The sequence below is a fragment of the Zea mays genome, chromosome 2 (assembly GCF_902167145.1).
Source record: "Zea mays cultivar B73 chromosome 2, Zm-B73-REFERENCE-NAM-5.0, whole genome shotgun sequence".
In the NCBI taxonomy this organism is placed as follows: domain Eukaryota; kingdom Viridiplantae; phylum Streptophyta; class Magnoliopsida; order Poales; family Poaceae; genus Zea; species Zea mays.
This window is the reverse complement of record NC_050097.1, coordinates 150,526,403-150,543,769: the sequence shown is the minus strand read 5'-3', so window position 1 is coordinate 150,543,769 and position 17,367 is coordinate 150,526,403. Positions and strand designations below refer to the sequence as shown.

Sequence of the window (17,367 nt, the reverse complement as noted above, 5' to 3'; positions counted from 1 at the left end):
CCCGGGGACGACGTCATCGCCGAACCCTAGAGAGGGTCGGGGGGACGCAAGCCGTAGATAGCCATGGTCGTCATTGTTGAGGGCAACGACTTCATCCAAGGCGACGAGGAGGAGACCGCCCCATCAGCTCCCTCCTCCGGCGCCCAAGCCAAGCACGCCCCGCAGGCCACTGCCCCGCCAAGAGGAGGATTTCGAGGTCGACTTCGAGGAGTTCGGGGTGAAGGCCGGCGACTCGGAGCTCGACTCTGCAGATGAGGCAATGACCTTCGCCGCCCCAGGAGCGCACTCGTCAGAGGTTACAACTGGCTCTTCCCAATCTCCAGAGCTATCCTTGTCTGTCACCCCATTCTTGGCTGCAATAGCAGTTCCTCTTGAAGAAAAAACTTCAACGGTGGATTTTGTTTGGGCAATCCCCCTCTCCCTCCTATTCTCAGGTAAACAATCTGCTATGTTATATTTTTATTCAAGTTTCTAGCTCTGTTTCTTGTTGGATCTATAATGGAGGGCCACTTTAGCTTTAGTTCAATACCGATCTACATAGCTGACATATTTTGCTGAAAAACGTAGAAGGTTATTGTAGCCAAGTTTACTGCTGATTTTATTTTTTACCCTTTTCACTGTAAATAAAGGTGATTTGCAGCCATCTCGTAGAAGGTGTCTGTATACGATGGCATCAGTGATGCTCATCTTTTCAGCAAAAGTTATTGATATTCACCAGATAATCCCTCTTGTGAAAGCTGCAGGACCAGATAAAATGGTTTGTTGATTCCCATGTTTATTTGCTAGCTGTTGTAGCATTGATCCTCATCTTTGCTTGATGGATGACTGCCAACTTGTTAATACCTCTGCGGAGTCATCTAACAGTGAGATGGTTTATGGTTCTGAGGAAGATGAAAATGATGCACTGGACTTTCTTTCAGCCATAAGCGAGCACGACACGGAGCTAATAGAAACCGTGATGTGCCACTTCAGGGAGAAGTTTGAAAATTTACCAGAGGTGTGGATTTAGTTTTCCTTAGTATTTTTGTTTACTTGTATAGAACGAATAATATAATAGATAACTGATTGTCTTTACCTGTTATCTCCAGAAGTTTAATGGGGTAGAAGAACAACTTTTTCAAGAGTTTTCCCTGGATGATTTGTTTCCTCTTGTTGCTCCACTGTTCATGGAGACACCACACTCTTGTTCGATGTATGCAGAAAAGGCCGAACAATGTTTTGACGAGGTAGCAACTGATCCTTCACAAATAGTTGATCTGTGTTACAATGTTAATATTCGACAATTACGGTATTGCCGTTGTAACCTGTTGTTTTTGTCTGCTCATCTCCTATCCATAGGATACTACAAGTTTCCTTTGCAGCGCTACATGGCCCTCGTGGATCTCTAGGTAACTGATCATTAAGTTTCATTGTTTTGCATAGTATATTAGTATAGCTGATATAAGGAGTTCATTTGGGCTATACTTTTCTCTGGTACCATCTTATCACAGGAAGGGAACGAGAGGCTTTTCTACAAGCTGCTCATTGACAACATTGAGGAGCCGTTGGTGAGGCCTGCCAAAAGTGTGGATCCATATTGAGTCACCCTCAGTGTCTTTATATCAGTTTGAAGGAAAAGTAAGTTTTGTTTTTTTGCCATTGCCTGTTCAAGTTCATATGGTGTTTTTATTTGGTTGTGCAGGGGAAAGATCCTTGAGGTGCTAAAAACTGGCTAGAGAGGAGCATTCAAGTTACAGTGTTTACCGATGGTGAACGTATTTTGGGCTTGGAGATATTGGATGCCAGGTATGGTAGCATCTTGTTCTAGGTGTATTGAGCATTGATGACAAGCAATCTCCCAGGCTTTCTATTGATTAAGATAACATCTATTTAGGGAGTGGGGATTCCTGTCAACAAACATTCTGTAGTTTGTCGTGCACTGTCAAGGCATGCATATAGCTAGGTTAGGACTTCGTTGTCAAAGATAACAACAAGTAATTTCTATTGGGTTTAAATTGAGTATCCGACATATAAATCACAAGTACAAAATGGATTCAACAGTGTGTGTGATGTCATGGTATGTTTATCGCCACCACAATAAATACAATGACAAAAATGCTACTCTGATTGTATCTACCTGCCCACCCTCCTTTTGCCTTTTAATTTGCCAATATATTTTCGCCTGCTATTCGCAAGACCTTTGATTTTATCCATGGATGATTAACTCTAATGAAATGGTGAATAGGAACAATATCATTAGATGTACATTCTTTCTGAAATCCTCCTTTTGAGATTAGGTAGATTAGGTGGTATGTGTGCCTCTTCCTCTAGCTCTTGCAGCATGTAATGCAATGTAATAGGGTAATCAAGGCAATTAACAGTCCAACACTGAATAGAGACATAAAAGGAACCAAAGGAAAATAATTATCATTACATCATGGAATATAATAACGTCAGTGGATTTGTGGGAAGATGGTGGCTCAGATGATGGATATGTACTTGTTAAGTAGGAGGATGTTGTTGATGGGATGACTTCCTTTTATGGCTGCATGCTTGGTGTCAATTAAAAAGACCAAGGTAGCTGTTTTCTTCACTTGATGGGATCATCATACTGAGCGAGGAGTTTTATGTCTCTGCATCTTTGTATGAGAGGTGCTTTACATATTTAATGTGTGAATTTCATGTCTATGCAGAACCTGTCCCCTGATCAACTTCAAAAAGGTTTCTTTTTCTTCCCTTAATTAAGAGGAACGGTCAAATGAATTTTTTTTTATCGGATATTCTGATGTTAAACTTTTTGACTGTTCATATTCCAGCTCTTAGGAAGACGTTTTCAGCTGAAAAGAAGAAAAGTAAAATCCGGAAGGCATGGGATGAAACTAAAGTCATTTATAGTGTTGCTTGGGGGTGCCACTGCTGTTGGGTAAGTTTTATAATCGCACTAACCTTGGACAGTAATATTTTCTGAAAGAATTATCTTCCCACAAAATAATCACCAAGTTGAATAGGGGTCTGCTAGCTTGGCCCCCTAATCTCTATATAGCGCTACGCTAACTATTTGAGTAATCCGTCATGCAGGGTCTACAATAATCGAGCATTACTTACGGTCGCAACTACAACATTTCAGACTTCCTGCCGTGTGATAACCAAGTTCCTTTGAATATTGTGTCAACTACTAGGGCATGTTAGAATTGCTTGCGTGTGTGCTTTTCCATTGTTCAGGCAGCATAAAGCTTGAGACTATTTGTTTAGTCTATGCTGATGAGTTCGACTGCTAATTAGCAGCGCCTCCCAGTCAAAAGCAGCATGTGTATTGTATAACTGTAAATATTGCCTTGATTTCAATAAACTTGTTTTTTGTGCTAGAACTTTATTTCACGAACTTCATATGATAGATCCTACTGTAGAGTATTTCTTTCTCTTCTCATTTCCCATTATTGTTATCACTTCTCTTTCAACAAGAGTTTTCTTTCTTATTTTATTTTATGTAGAAGTGTAGAACCATATAGTCTCTTTGGCTAATTTAATATGGTTTTGTTATCTAGAAATCTGGACTAATATATTTATCCCATCTTTAAAAGTGGTATTTTGAATTATTAGATCGACATGTTAACAACTGGGTGGGGGTATTTTATCTACTATCTTTACTATTATAATGCACTACTTTTAATAGTTCCAGTCGTGGTTTTGTGCGTCGCCCCCCACCCGCTCGCTCGTTCTCCACGCTTCGCTATCCAGGAGCGTCCGCCCGCTCTCTGACATCCACAAACACTATCCTTTGAGCATTACATATCTTTTTGAACTGATTTAGTTGTGCATTACCATTTTATTTAATATTTTGTATGCCGTCGCAACGCACGACCACCTATCTAGGAATATTTTAAGAGTTCAGAATTGTATAGTGTAGTTTGTTAACCGTCTCTTCTACCTAAAAAACCGAGTAAAATGCTCTAGATTGCCCTTACGTAGTTACTAGGTGACTGTCCGTGCGTTGCAACGGGAACATATAATATCATAGTAATTTATGTACCCAGTCGCATGACTGATTGACCCACCTGCCCCGAGCACTCCTCGATCCTCATCCGTGCTCGCCAAGCGACGAAACCTAAGACGTCAATGCCACAGCCCATAGCACACTGGCGGCCACACCAAAGCCAAGCAAGCAGCTTAAGAACCCACGCGCCCGGCGCCTTGGCCTTGCTGGGCGTGCGACGGTTCGTTAGTGGCGGGATTTTTCCTTGCATTTCCCTGCCGCCGTCTTGGCCCCTCTGCCCCTCGGCGCCGTACCAACGCCGCGAGAGCTATAGCCCCCGATTTAAAGTTCAGTTCGTGGGGGGTGATCGACATATCCTGCCGATTGCCCAGACACAGCACGCTCTTCGCCCAAAATCCGCCTGCAACCCCGAGCGACGACGATGGGGGAGGGATCAAAGGCGATGCTGGCCAAGCCCATCCAGCTCGCGGACCAGGTGGCGCAGCAGGCGGGCTGGCAGTGCCTCATGGCAGACTGCACGGAGCTACGGTCCCGCGCCATGAAGCTCGCCGAGCTCCTGCGGCAGGAGGCAGGCGGCATGCGGCGCGGGTCGAGCTGTACGAGCGCCCCGCCACGCGTCATGGCCGACACGGAGCGGGCGCTCCACAAGGCCGCAGGCATGGCCGCGCGCTGCTTCCAGAGCCACTCCCGCCTCCGCCGCTTCTTCACGCTCAACCCGATGTCCGGGCTCCCGCTCACCCTCGCCCTGCTCGACACCGCGCTCGAGGACATCGCCTGGCTCATCCACGTCTCGTCCCCACAGGACGACGACGGCGACCTGCGGGGGCTCCCCAACATCGCGCAGAACGAGCCCGTGTTCAACATGGTTTGGGACAACATCGCGTGCCTCCACACCGGCGGTCCAGACGCAGCACGTTCTCCGCCCAAAATTCGCCTGCAACCCCGAGCGACGACGATGGGGGAGGGGTCGAAGGCGATGCTGGCCAAGCCCATCCAGCTCGTGAACAACATGAATCCTTGATTCGTCAGCTCTTCCATATTAGTCAGACAGGGTCTGTTTCAGACTACGTTGAACAGTTTGCATCCTTGATAGATGAGTTAGCTGCATATGAGTCGCATACTGATCCCTTGTACTACACAATGCGATTTATCGATGGTCTCAAACATGATATTAAAACTGTTATAATGGTACAAAGACCTCCAAATCTCGATGTTGCTTGTGCACTCGCCCTTGTGCAGGAAGAGGCGCTGGAGTCATCTCGGCGTCAGCGTGCTGAGCCTTTCTCCAACCGGATGGCTTGGCCGCATATGGTGTCGTCTGAATTCAGCAAGAAGGAACAACCAGGCGGACAAAATCAATCCACTGACAAAATGACTGGTGACTTCAATCGTGCATCTTCACCAGCTGATCGTGTAGCATCGCTCAAAAGCTATCGTCGTGCTCGCGGTTTGTGCGACCGTTGTGCAGAGAAATGGTTTCCCGGTCACAAATGTGCCAGCACGGTATAGTTACATGCCATCGAGGAGGTATGGGATCTACTGGCAGTACCAGAAAGTGTCGAAGATGCACCTGACCAGCCGGAACAAATCATGATGGCACTATCTCTATCACCAGCAGCATGGGAAGGAATTGACAAAGGAACCACTATGCGATTTGCTGGTCGCATGCAGCAACACGACATCCTCATATTAGTTGACTCAGGGTCTTCTCACACTTTTGTCAGTGACCGCTTACGGTCACAGTTGTCTGGTGTTCAAGAGTTGCCTAGAACCATATCTGTGCAAGTAGCCAACGATCAAGTGCTTCCATGCCGTTATCATCTCCCAGTAGCTGAGTGGAGTATGTCTGATTGCCAATTTGTCACTGACATGAAAATTTTGCCTCTTATAGTGTTTGATGTAGTATTGGGCATGAACTGGCTCCAGCAATATAGTCCGATGAAGGTGGATTGGGCGAACAAGTGAGCAGTCATTCCATATAATGGATCATCAGCATACTTGCAAGGTGTGCAGGTGACATTACCAGCCGACGTTGTCACCGAACTTAGCTCTTGTCAGTGGAATCACAGGCTACACCTACTAGACAATCAGTCGATCCAAAAGTCCAAGCAGTTCTGGATCAGTTCGTGGAGGTATTTGAGGATCCAGTCGGCTAACCACCAAGCAGAACATGCGACCACACTATACCATTGGTTCTAGGGGCTCACCCTTTCAATATTAAACCATATCGCGATGACATCGGCAGCCGTCGATCCCTCCTCCTTGAGGCTCACGAATGTGCATGACATCTCTCCCCAGAAATCGTCCGGCCGTGCCACCATCGCGGCCTCGTTCATCGCCGGGTGGCTGTACAGCACGGACTCCACCTCCACGCTGCTGATGTTCTCCCCGCCGTTGATGATCACGTTCTTGGACCGGTCGCAGATCTCCATGTACCCGTCAGGATGCATCACGCCGACGTCCCCCGTGTAGAACCACCCGTTGTCGCGTATCGCCGCCTTGGTGGCCTTGTCGTTGTCCAGGTAGCCGAGCATGACGCAGCCGCCGCGGAGCATGATCTCGCCCATCGTGGACCCGTCGCAGGGGACGCTGTGCCCAGTCTCGCCGTCGATGATGTCCACCTCGGCCATGCCAGGCGTGCGCACGCCTTGCCTCGCCTTGAGCCGCGCGCGCTCCGACGCGGGGAGCTTGTTCCACTCCCCCTTCCACGCGCAGCAGACCACCAGCCTCGCCGTCTCAGTTAGCCCATACCCGTGGCTGACCTCGAATCCGATGGACTCCGTGCGGTGCAGCACGGCAGCCGGCGGTGGCGCGTCGGCAGTTAGGATGCGCACCCTCGCCCTGCTCGACACCGCGCTCGAGGACATCGCCTGGCTCATCCGCGTCTCGTCCCCGCGGGACGACGACGACGACGGCAACCTGCGGGGGCTCCCCAACATCGCGCAGAACGAGCCCTTGCTCGGCATGGTCTGGGACAACATCGCGCGCCTCCACACCGGCGGCCTCGCGGCGCGGGACGACGCGGCCGTCACCCTCGCCATGGGCATGTTAGCACCACAGAAGGTAGAAGAGAGGAGATCAGAGATTGGAGCTGGGAAGACGGAAGAAAGACGAGAGCAGACGGGGTTTCAGTGAATTGATATTTTGTATTCTGTTGTTTGATGACTTTTACAGATGACTCAGCCTATATTTATATCTCCTCAAGCCCACATAACCCATAGCTCATCTACTACACATGACCATAGCTCATAACCCACCTAATATATCTAACATTCCCCACTCCTTGAAATGCGGCTTGCCCCCAAGCCGCTGATAGTGTAGCTAGCCTGGTTGCAGGTAAATTGCTGAACTGATTGTAGCTAAATTTGCTAGATGGCTGTTCTGTTGCAGCTGGATGTGCTTGGGCTTGTTAAGACTCCGAAGGTTTGGCTTGGGCATGTCGAAGATGGCAGCTGGAATAGGAGTCGGCTTCTGCGGTGTCCCCTTGCTGATGGTCACCATCGACGTAGCCGCATAGGAGCAGGAGTAGCATCAGAGAAAGGAGAATCACCAGCCAATGTGTCCTTGTTTGCTTCTACCGCTTTCCTCAGTTCCTCAATGTGTATGTAATCCTTGTCATCAGTTCCAATTGCTACAATCTTCATTCCAACCATAGCATCACTTGCAGGATTTGTGCCGTGTACTGAAGGAGGAGTGATGCAGACATCACCGTGGTAGTCTCCTCCTGCATGACAGTAAAAGGATGGCCACGGTAGAGGTCTAACTTGAACACCATCAGCAAGTATCGCAAACTGCCTGGGTGGCGGCCATGGTTGCCTGTTGGGCAAGGCGTTGAGAACCTCGTCCACCTCCTCGGACACCACCAACTCGTCCGCCATGCTCGTTGTTGTGCACGCCTGCATGCATGTCTTCCCGTTGACGCTGGCGCAGACGATGGGCGCGAGGTGGTACAGCTCGGAAACACAGCCGCCATGGACGAAGCTGTTGGCCTTGGCGATCAGGTCGGGCTCGAACGCCTTGACGCCCTCGGTGACGGCCTTAAGGAACGCGGTGAGGTCGTCGAGGAACATGAACATCCAGGTGAGCACACTGGCGGTGGCTTCGCGGGCGGCGAACCTGACATCGATCACGTTGTCGGAGATCTGGGCGTCGGTGAGCGTCTCGCGGCTATCCAGAATGAAGGCCAGGAGTAGGAGGTCGCGCTCTCGCGGCCGCTCGCGCCGGTCCTGGCTGATGTGGTCCACGATGGCGCCCAGCCGCTTGCGAACCTTCATGGCCTCGTGGAACAGGGTGCCCGGCTGGCTCACCGTCATCGAGTTGAACCCCTTCTCTAGTGACAGATAGCACTGCTTCAGCTCCTTCTGAATCAACTCCGGCTGCTGCTGCTCATCAGGCTTCTCATGCTGGAGCGCCGCCTCCTGCGGCCACCACGTCGTCAGCAACGCGAACTCCGGTGGCAGCACGGCGGAGTCGCCCTTCACCAGGTCCGGCCGGATGTCGAACGGGTACCCGCTATTGGCCAGGCCCCACGTGAACTCGAGCAGCTGCGAGTTGGTCTGCTGGTACGACGTGTCTGGGTGCTGCTCAGAGACGCACCCTTGGGCGAGGAGCAGCGCCGCCTGAAGCTTGACCATCGTGTCTAGGGTGTTGCTGATGAGCAGCTTAGTACTCTGGTACTTGAGCGCCAGCAGGTACTCCTGCAACGGCTTCTTCACGCCGCCATCGAGCCTTGAGGACAGGAACCTGGAGACCAAGTGTATGTTGTTGCCGATGGAGGAAGGCACCTTGGGGCGCTCGTCCTCCATGCTGCAGGACGAGGAGGCAGACGTGGCAAGGAAAACCAGATCCCGAAAGCCTGGGCTGGCGTCCGAGCCACGGCTGAACATTTGGTCGAACACTTTGAGCGCGGAGTGCACAACGGGGACGTCAGTGACATCGCAAGTCCTAGCGTTGTCGTCGTCGGAGAAATCGGAGAAGAGGGTTTGTGCTGCTGCGATGTCGTCGTAGGGGCCAGTCCGCCCTTCCAGCCAGCGCACCCATCCGGCATTGAGCCGCGTCTCGGTGGCCTGGGGTGTGGTGTCCCCCACCGTGGAGGCGAAGTCAATCGCGTTGGCGCTCGCAGCGTCCCTCTAGTGGCCTCTCACCGGGATGTGGAGCTCCTCCACGACGTCGATGTCGTCATCGATGCCTGACGAGAACGACGGCGCATCGGGGGCCTCGTACCCGTGCGTCTGCTCGTGCCGGTCGCGGTACAGCTCGCAGACGACGTCGAGGGCCTCGTTCCTGCGTGGCTGCTCGCGCCGGTCGCGGTATGGCGCCTCGAACTCTCCTGCGGAGGATGTCGTGCGTAGAGACTGGGTGTCCACAAACGACTGCTTGACTCCGATGTGGTTGTCGTCACAGGAGCCGACGCAGAAGGAGTTGGTGGCGGTGCAGTCAGACGAGAGCGCGATGATGCGCTCGACCCAGTCGTAGAGAGAGTCTGGATCTGAATTCAGGAGGCTGCGGTGGAAGCAGGGTTCCTCGTCGAAGATGGGACCCTCGTCGAACTCGGAGGTAGGAAGGATGTCGAGCTCCTCACCGAAGAAGGGGTCAGCGCCGTCGGAGAAGAAGAGGACTTCGTGGGTGGGCGCGAGGTGATGCGGTGTCGATTCGTCGTTGAAGGACAATTCGTCGAACCGCAGTTCCCGATCTGCCAACTCGTCGGCCGATCCGAATGCTGCGGCGGCTATACGGCACGGGGATTCGACGGAGGCGAGGAAGCGGAACAGCAGGAATTCGAGGCGCGGCAGCCCTGCGGCGTCCTCATCCCACACGTCGAGCTCCTCGATGCGGTCGTCACCGAAGGAGGAGGAAGTGCGTTCACGAGCGCTTGTGGCGAACGCGTCGTCGTACGCCGCGCCCACCGAAGAGCCAATCACGTCGTCGTCGTACCGTGGCGCGGCGGTGGAGGAAGTTGTGGAGGCTTTGAACGAGTCGAAGGGCGTGGCGAAGGAGGAGGATGCAGGGGCTTGCTTGCCACCGCGGCCAGCCAACACATCGGTCAAGCGGAGCTCCATGCACGCTAGTTCGTCGAGAACGCGCTGCATCGCCACATCCATGGAGAAGGTAGATCGACAAGGATTGCAACTCCTCTGATACCAAATGTTAGCACCACAGAAGGTAGAAGAGAGGATATCAGAGATTGGAGCTGGGAAGACGGAAGAAAGACGAGAGCAGACGGGGTTTCAGTGAATTGATATTTTGTATTCTGTTGTTTGATGACTTTTACAGATGACTCAGCCTATATTTATATCTCCTCAAGCCCACATAACCCATAGCTCATCTACTACACATGATCATAGCTCATAACCCACCTAATATATCTAACAGGGCAACTCCTACTTCGCCAAGTACATCGTCGAGGAGGACAACGTCGCTGTCCTCGTCAAGCTGATCAAGGAAGGCACCGACGACGAGCAGGAGGCCGCGGCCACGGCGCTCGGCCTCCTCTGCCGCGACGAGGACAGCCTGCATAAGCTCCTCCACTCCGGGGTGTGCTCCGTGTTCGCCGCTACGCTCAAGGAGCCGCCGATGCGCGTGCAGGCCGCGGTCGCGGACGCCATCGCGTCGCTGGCGCGCCACAGCCACAAGTGCAAGGACCTGTTCGCGCAGAGCAACGTCGTCCGGCATCTCGTCACCCACCTCGCTTCCACCCCGTCCATACCACCGCCCTGCCCGCACCTCGCCGCGCACCGCCTGTCCTCGCGCCCGCTGCGCTTCCTCCGCCGCTGCCTGCGCGTGCGCCCACTCGGCCGCCCCGAGATCCGGCGGGACCCGCGCGAGCTCCCGCGCTGCTCGCCCTGCGCCGCCACGTCCCCGTCCCCCACCTCCCGCCTCTACGCCTGCCTCTCCTGCGCCACCGTCTTCTGCCCCTCCCACGCTGCCACGCACGCCTCCGCCTCCGCGGGGTTAGCGGCGTTTGCGAAGCGGTCGCGGCAGGCACGGTTCGCGGCGGTTGGGTGTTCGTGCCTTGCGGAGCGGTCGCGGCGGGCGCGGTTCGCGGCGGGCGGTTGGCGGGGGCGGGGGTCGCGGCGGGATCGGGCGGGCGATTGTGGCAGGGCAGTCTACAACATAGTCTTAATAGTTAGTACAGATATTGAGGGCCAAATGCAAAAACCCACCAGGAGCATCCGGCAGAGGGTCTGCTTCTTCAAACCACTCGCATTTCCACATCAACATCAACACGAGGCCCTGCCGCCGCCGCCGCCCGCCCGCCCCCTCCTAAACCCCGGCGACCAACCATGGCCTTCTCCGCTAAACCCCACTGCTCCTGCTCCACCACCACCAAACCCCCCACCCCCGTCGCCCACCTCTCTCCACCCCCGTCCCTCTCCGTCCGCGCCGCCGCCTGCGCCCCGCGCTCCGCCTATGGCCTCTCTGCCGCCGGCGTGGGCGGCGGCAAGGCGTCCCCCAGTACCGTTCGCCTCCGCGCTCGGGCCCAGCGCATCCGCGCGTCGCAGCAGCAGCCGCGGCGGCGCCCTGAATACGTGCCGAACCGCATCGACGACCCCAACTACGTGCGCATCTTCGACACCACGCTCCGCGACGGGGAGCAGTCCCCGGGCGCCACCATGACGAGCGCCGAGAAGCTCGTCGTCGCGCGCCAGCTGGCCCGCCTCGGCGTCGACATCATCGAGGCGGGGTTCCCGGCCTCCTCCCCCGACGACCTCGACGCCGTGCGCTCCATCGCCATCGAGGTCGGCAACCCGCCCACCGCCGGCGCTGGGACCGCCCACGTGCCCGTCATCTGCGGCCTGTCGCGGTGCAACAGGAAGGACATCGACGCCGCATGGGAGGCCGTCAGGCACGCTCGGAGGCCCCGGATCCACACTTTCATCGCCACCAGCGAGATCCATATGCAGCATAAGCTCAGGAAGACGCCCGAGCAGGTCGTCGCTATTGCCAGGGAGATGGTGGCGTACGCGCGCAGCCTCGGGTGCCCCGATGTTGAATTCAGCCCTGAGGATGCCGGCAGGTACGACTCTTCACAGCTTTATTACATACAATTGGGGAACACTAGTACTTGCAAATTTTGTTGATTATTTATCGCTGTTATTTCAATAGTAGGCGTATCCAAGTATTCCGGTACATGAAACTGCAATCTGGTCAGGCCCATGTAACTCAAGTTCTCAAAACCATCCACTAGTCTATTGCACTTCGCACCATAGGGTCAATTTTAGTGGAACAGAGTTGATTGTGGTCCAGACTTGTTTATAAATACTGAGCTGTGAACTTCTTCTAGTTTCAATAGTAGTACCACTTGGCAGTAACAAAATATGATGTGTAATACCTATATTTTGGAATCGACCTTATTAGCAAATCAAAATCGAGCAGTTGTTTCATACTACTGAAATGTTGCTTTCATGTTTGATTTTAAGTAAGCTTGCAACCTTATTGGTGCATCCAAATTATTTTGGTTGGTCTTGGCCGATTTACTTGTATAAATGGAATGCAAAAGCTTAGCTCATCCTGGGATGCCCTTAAATTTTTGTACTATTTCATAAACAAAGGGTCCATTTCCCCCTATGTGCGTAAGGCTGTAGCCTGATTTCAGTTTGCCAACTGTCTTCCAGGTCAAATCGAGAATTCCTGTATCATATACTGGAGGAAGTCATTAAAGCTGGAGCAACCACTCTTAATATCCCAGACACTGTCGGATACACTCTTCCTTATGAATTTGGGAAATTAATTGCTGACATAAAGGCAAACACTTCTGGAATTGAAAATGCTATCATTTCCACTCATTGCCAGAATGACCTTGGTCTTGCGACTGCCAACACATTAGCGGTAGTGCCTTTTCCTTGTTTGTTTATATTTTATATAATTTATTATCATGTGTCTACTCTTTAACCGGGTTCCTAATTTGGCTTACATTTAGGGTGCTCGCTCAGGAGCAAGACAGTTAGAGGTGACTATTAATGGTATTGGTGAAAGAGCTGGAAATGCTTCATTGGAAGAGGTGAGCTCATGTGGTTGCCATATTATATGCTGATATACCTTTCAAAATAGTGTATGATGGATTTTGGAAAGGAATCTGAATTGTCTTAGTAGCGCGTTGATTAATATTTCTGGTCCACTGTTCAGGTTGTCATGGCAATTAAATGTCGTGGGGAGCTCTTAGATGGTCTATATACGGGAATTAATTCCCAGCATATTACTTTGACAAGCAAAATGGTACAAAGATCGTCTTCTTTGTTTGTTTTCTTTTCTACCTGTTTTGAATTTTTCAGATGACTGAATTTTCTGGCGCAAATGCTCTAATAATTCTAGGTACAAGAGCATAGTGGACTTCATGTGCAACCACATAAGGCTATTGTTGGTGCCAATGCCTTTGCTCATGAAAGTGGAATTCATCAGGTAAATATATCCAGTCTCCTTCCTACCATGAACCTTTTGGGATTGTAGTTGGACTGTTTTTTCTAAGGCCCCATTTGGTTTGGGGTGACTAAAATTTAGTGACTAAACTTTAGTCACTTTTAGTCCCTAAAGAAGCAAACATGGTGACTAAAGTGGGGTGACTAAACTTAAGTTCTTTAGTCACCAAGGGGGTGACTAAAAGGGACTAAAGTAGGATTTTTACCTCATTTGCCCTCCCCTCTTTCTTAGTGCAGCAGGCATCCACTAACTAATAGGGTAATGCAGTCATTATTCGCACCAATTAATGTTTTTCAGTCAGGTTTAGTCACAGGAACCAAACGGGGTACTTTAGTGACTTTAGTCACTAAAGTTTAGACATGTGACTAAAGGAACCAAACGGGGCCTAAATCTTTAGCATTGATCCTTTTCACCTCTTCGGTAATTGGTTTTCAACTTTTAGATAGTTATTTTCACCTTTGTGATGGATCAATCATGGTTTCACCTTGCATCATTGCTCTGAACCTCTGAGATATATATTTTTTAACTGATGATATCAGTATGATTTAACTATTTTTATAACCTGTTTTGATTATAGACTGGAATGGTTCTTCATGTTCACTTTTATTTTGTTTTTTTATAGGATGGCATGCTTAAATATAAAGGAACATATGAAATAATATCGCCTGATGATATTGGTTTAACACGTGCAAATGAATTTGGTATTGTTCTTGGGAAACTCAGGTATTATGCAACCTACCATCCCCTCTTGACTTCATTTTCTCTAATACTCTGCTGTGATGTCTCTCAATTGGATTTCTCTTACCAACTTTCTACTTTACCTGATTTAGTATGCATCCTCTACCTAAAGAGCCACAAATGCTTAAATTTTGAATGCTTATTAACTGTTGGTGATATTCATGTAGATAGTGTTGTATTGGTAGTAGGGTAATGATGTAAACCATTACACTTAAGTCACACCAAAGACATAGACCCTCCAATTCTGTAATTATGCAATGTATTGTATTCTTAAACTTGAACTTGATCGTTTAGTGTGGCAAAAGTTTGGTCTCCCTTTATTCTATTTATCATGTTTATGTTTCTAGGATTGTTGGCTTGGTATAGTTTTCTACACCTATATCTTAGCTGAATTAAATATTTCGCGCTAAAATACAATTGGACAGGCATAAAATGGTAAAAGAAGTCAAATTTTAGAATCTCATCCATAGTAATGTACTGATGTTTTCTGTTTTGTTGTCCAGCGGAAGGCATGCAGTGAGATCTAAGCTAGTGGAGGTACAGCTTGAATATTTCTTTGTTTTTCTTCCTACAAGTTCACAGCTAGAGATCTTTCATTTCAGTTCTTACTGTTACTGAATGGCAACCTTGTTTTTCCAAACTCATAGCTTGGATATGAAATCAGTGACAAGGAATTTGAAGATTTCTTTAAACGCTACAAAGAGGTCGCAGAGAAGAAAAAGGTGACTCTTTGCTCAAGTGTACCTTTCTAAAAATTACATGCAATTGGATAATAACTTTACCTTTTTTGTTTGCTATGAACTTTTTCTCTGCATTTTTATTGAATCGTTTCATTTGCATTGATGACTCCTTGCTCTCATGCTCAACTTAATTCATCAAATCTTTATTATGATCTGTAACTATAATTTCTGACATGCATTACACATTGAAATTCACCAGTTAGTTCACCATTTGCAGCGTGTAACTGATGAAGACATAGAAGCGTTATTGTCAGATGAGATATTCCAGCCTAAGGTTATTTGGTCCCTTGCTGATGTACAGGTATAACTGAGCTGCAGTTAACTAAACTTTGGTTAGTAGAAACATGATATTCTAAGCTTGAAATACTATGCATCACTTGCAGGCAACATGTGGAACACTTGGCTTATCTACAGCAACAGTGAAACTGATAGCACCAGATGGAGAGGAGAGAATAGCATGTTCAGTTGGAACAGGTCCAGTTGATGCAGCTTACAAGGCTATTGACCAAATAATCCAGGTTAGATGCTTTCGGGGTCTTGATCTGTCTTGCATTGATACATGATATCTGACAAGATGGGATATTGATCCATTATGTTTTTGGTTATGAAACTGCTTTTATCTGATGAACCTGTAGTTCATTTTCATCATTATGAACCCACTAAAATGCAGTGTTTACTAGGATTTGACTGAAATTTATCACCAGCAGATGAATTTCATGAGATAGGAACGGTGGTTCGATGTTTAAAATGAAATTATATAGGCACACACACGCACACACAAACACATAGTGGCATAACTTTGGGTGGTGTGCGTAGTAGAAAATAACTGGGGTGTCAAAAATCGCTTAAATGTCAACATGGTTTGGCACCTATCAGTTTGGAGTAGAGAAATATAAATGGACCAAATCACTACCTGGTGCAGCCAGGATTGGGCCCTAATGCATTGATCCAACTATTTTGTTCCATTTCTTATCCTTGTATCAAAATCAAGGAGAAATCTAATAGCACTTACTATCTGCAGATCCCAACTGTTCTCCGAGAATATGGTATGACCTCAGTCACCGAAGGCATCGACGCAATCGCAACAACCCGGGTGGTTGTCACCGGAGATGTGACCAACAACTCCAAACATGCCTTGACTGGCCGCGCTTTCAACCGCTCCTTCAGGTTATAGCCCATCTAAAACCCATTCTCATTTCTTCCGTGCTTCTGCCGTTCCCTTCTCTCTTATCAGATATCTATGTTTTCTGACTCCAGCGGGAGCGGGGCAGCAATGGACATCGTCGTCTCCAGTGTCAGAGCTTACCTGAGTGCCCTGAACAAGATGTGTAGCTTTGCTGGTGCCGCGAAAGCCAGCGGCGAGGTACCTGAGAGTGCAAGCGTCCAAAGCGCAGAGTGAGCTTGGCGACGATTTGGTTCTCATGTGGACTGGGCGGCGTAAGAGCCAGAGCAACTGTTAAAGAGGGTGACATTTCGTTTCTGTATTAGGCTGTTCAATGTTGGGGGTTTTGCCTTGTCAGTGTGGTGTGACTGTACTGTTCTTTTTTTGGAGGATAGCCCAGCTTGGAACGTGCAGGCAATTTTGGACCTAGGTAGTGTACAATTTGTATCTTATATGAACAATACTTCCAATAATCGAAAGACTTAAGATGGGTTGCTGGAGTCTGTTCTCGTATCATGTTGCGCTTTGGCAGTGGGAGGTCTAGTATGGCTATTCTGCTCTCTTTTATTATGTCATCTCGTGTTTATAATTAGTGGAACCATCTGCATCTATGATTTGTGAGTCCGATGGACCGGTGAAGCTCATAAATAAATGATAATGACAAAATTATCAATGACACGTGCATATAGACAATGCAAGGTTACAGTAATAGCATCGGTGTTATATGTTTTATAATATACTGTGATGGCTAAGGGGTGGCTCGGTGTTTGACATTATCAGTAATGATGACATGATGCCTTTTGTCTTTCAGCGACGAAGGTATAACATGTTGACTGGCTTTTGGTCTAGCACACAAAAATCGGACTAAAGAGCATAAGCATCTTTATGATTACTTAAGCCCATTTGGTTTGAGATTAGGGACTAAGACCCTGTTTCAATCCCACTAGATAAACTTTAGCAGCTTTTTTAGCTACTTTTAGTCATTTAGTGATCTAAACAGGAGAGCTAATGGTGTGTGATAAAATTTAGCATCTATTATCTCATAAGCTGCTCAAGGGGTGCTAAAATTAGCTAAACGTGGGCCAGGGAACCCCATTTTCCACCAATATCCTCCAACCTTATTCCCTCTCTCCGCATTAGGGGCATATGTGTATTTTTATTCCAATGTGTTAAACTTTATTAGAGTAGTCTAAACACCCTAACGAGCTAAACTTTAGCAATTTATATGGCTAAAGTTTAGCAGGAAGCTAAAATTTATCCCGAGAGATTGAAACAGGGCCTAAATATTAGTCCCTCCATTTTAGTCTCATTTAGTCCTTAAATATCTAAACGGTGGG

At 49.1% G+C, this 17,367-nt stretch overlaps 3 protein-coding genes across 3 annotated transcripts; 1 reads left to right on the top strand and 2 right to left on the bottom strand.

Annotated features, from left to right (window-relative positions):
- Nucleotides 1-4,294: 4,294 nt before the first annotated feature.
- On the bottom strand, nt 4,295-4,852 carry LOC103648984 (uncharacterized). Its single transcript, XM_020549019.1, has one exon. The coding sequence runs from the start codon at nt 4,850-4,852 to the stop codon at nt 4,295-4,297; it is 558 nt and encodes a 185-aa protein (XP_020404608.1).
- Nucleotides 4,853-6,168: 1,316 nt separating this feature from the next.
- LOC109944305 (probable acyl-activating enzyme 5, peroxisomal) lies at nt 6,169-6,939 on the bottom strand. Its single transcript, XM_020549018.1, has one exon. The coding sequence runs from the start codon at nt 6,937-6,939 to the stop codon at nt 6,169-6,171; it is 771 nt and encodes a 256-aa protein (XP_020404607.1).
- A 4,238-nt stretch (nt 6,940-11,177) lies between these two features.
- On the top strand, nt 11,178-16,533 carry LOC100281571 (uncharacterized). Its single transcript, NM_001368032.1, has 12 exons — nt 11,178-11,990; nt 12,589-12,802; nt 12,894-12,974; nt 13,100-13,189; nt 13,286-13,372; nt 14,013-14,113; nt 14,632-14,665; nt 14,776-14,850; nt 15,086-15,169; nt 15,252-15,386; nt 15,890-16,035; nt 16,126-16,533. Exons 1-12 carry the CDS (start codon nt 11,257-11,259, stop codon nt 16,265-16,267), a joined length of 1,923 nt encoding a protein of 640 aa, NP_001354961.1. The 5' UTR covers nt 11,178-11,256; the 3' UTR covers nt 16,268-16,533.
- The last annotated feature ends 834 nt before the right edge of the window (nt 16,534-17,367 follow it).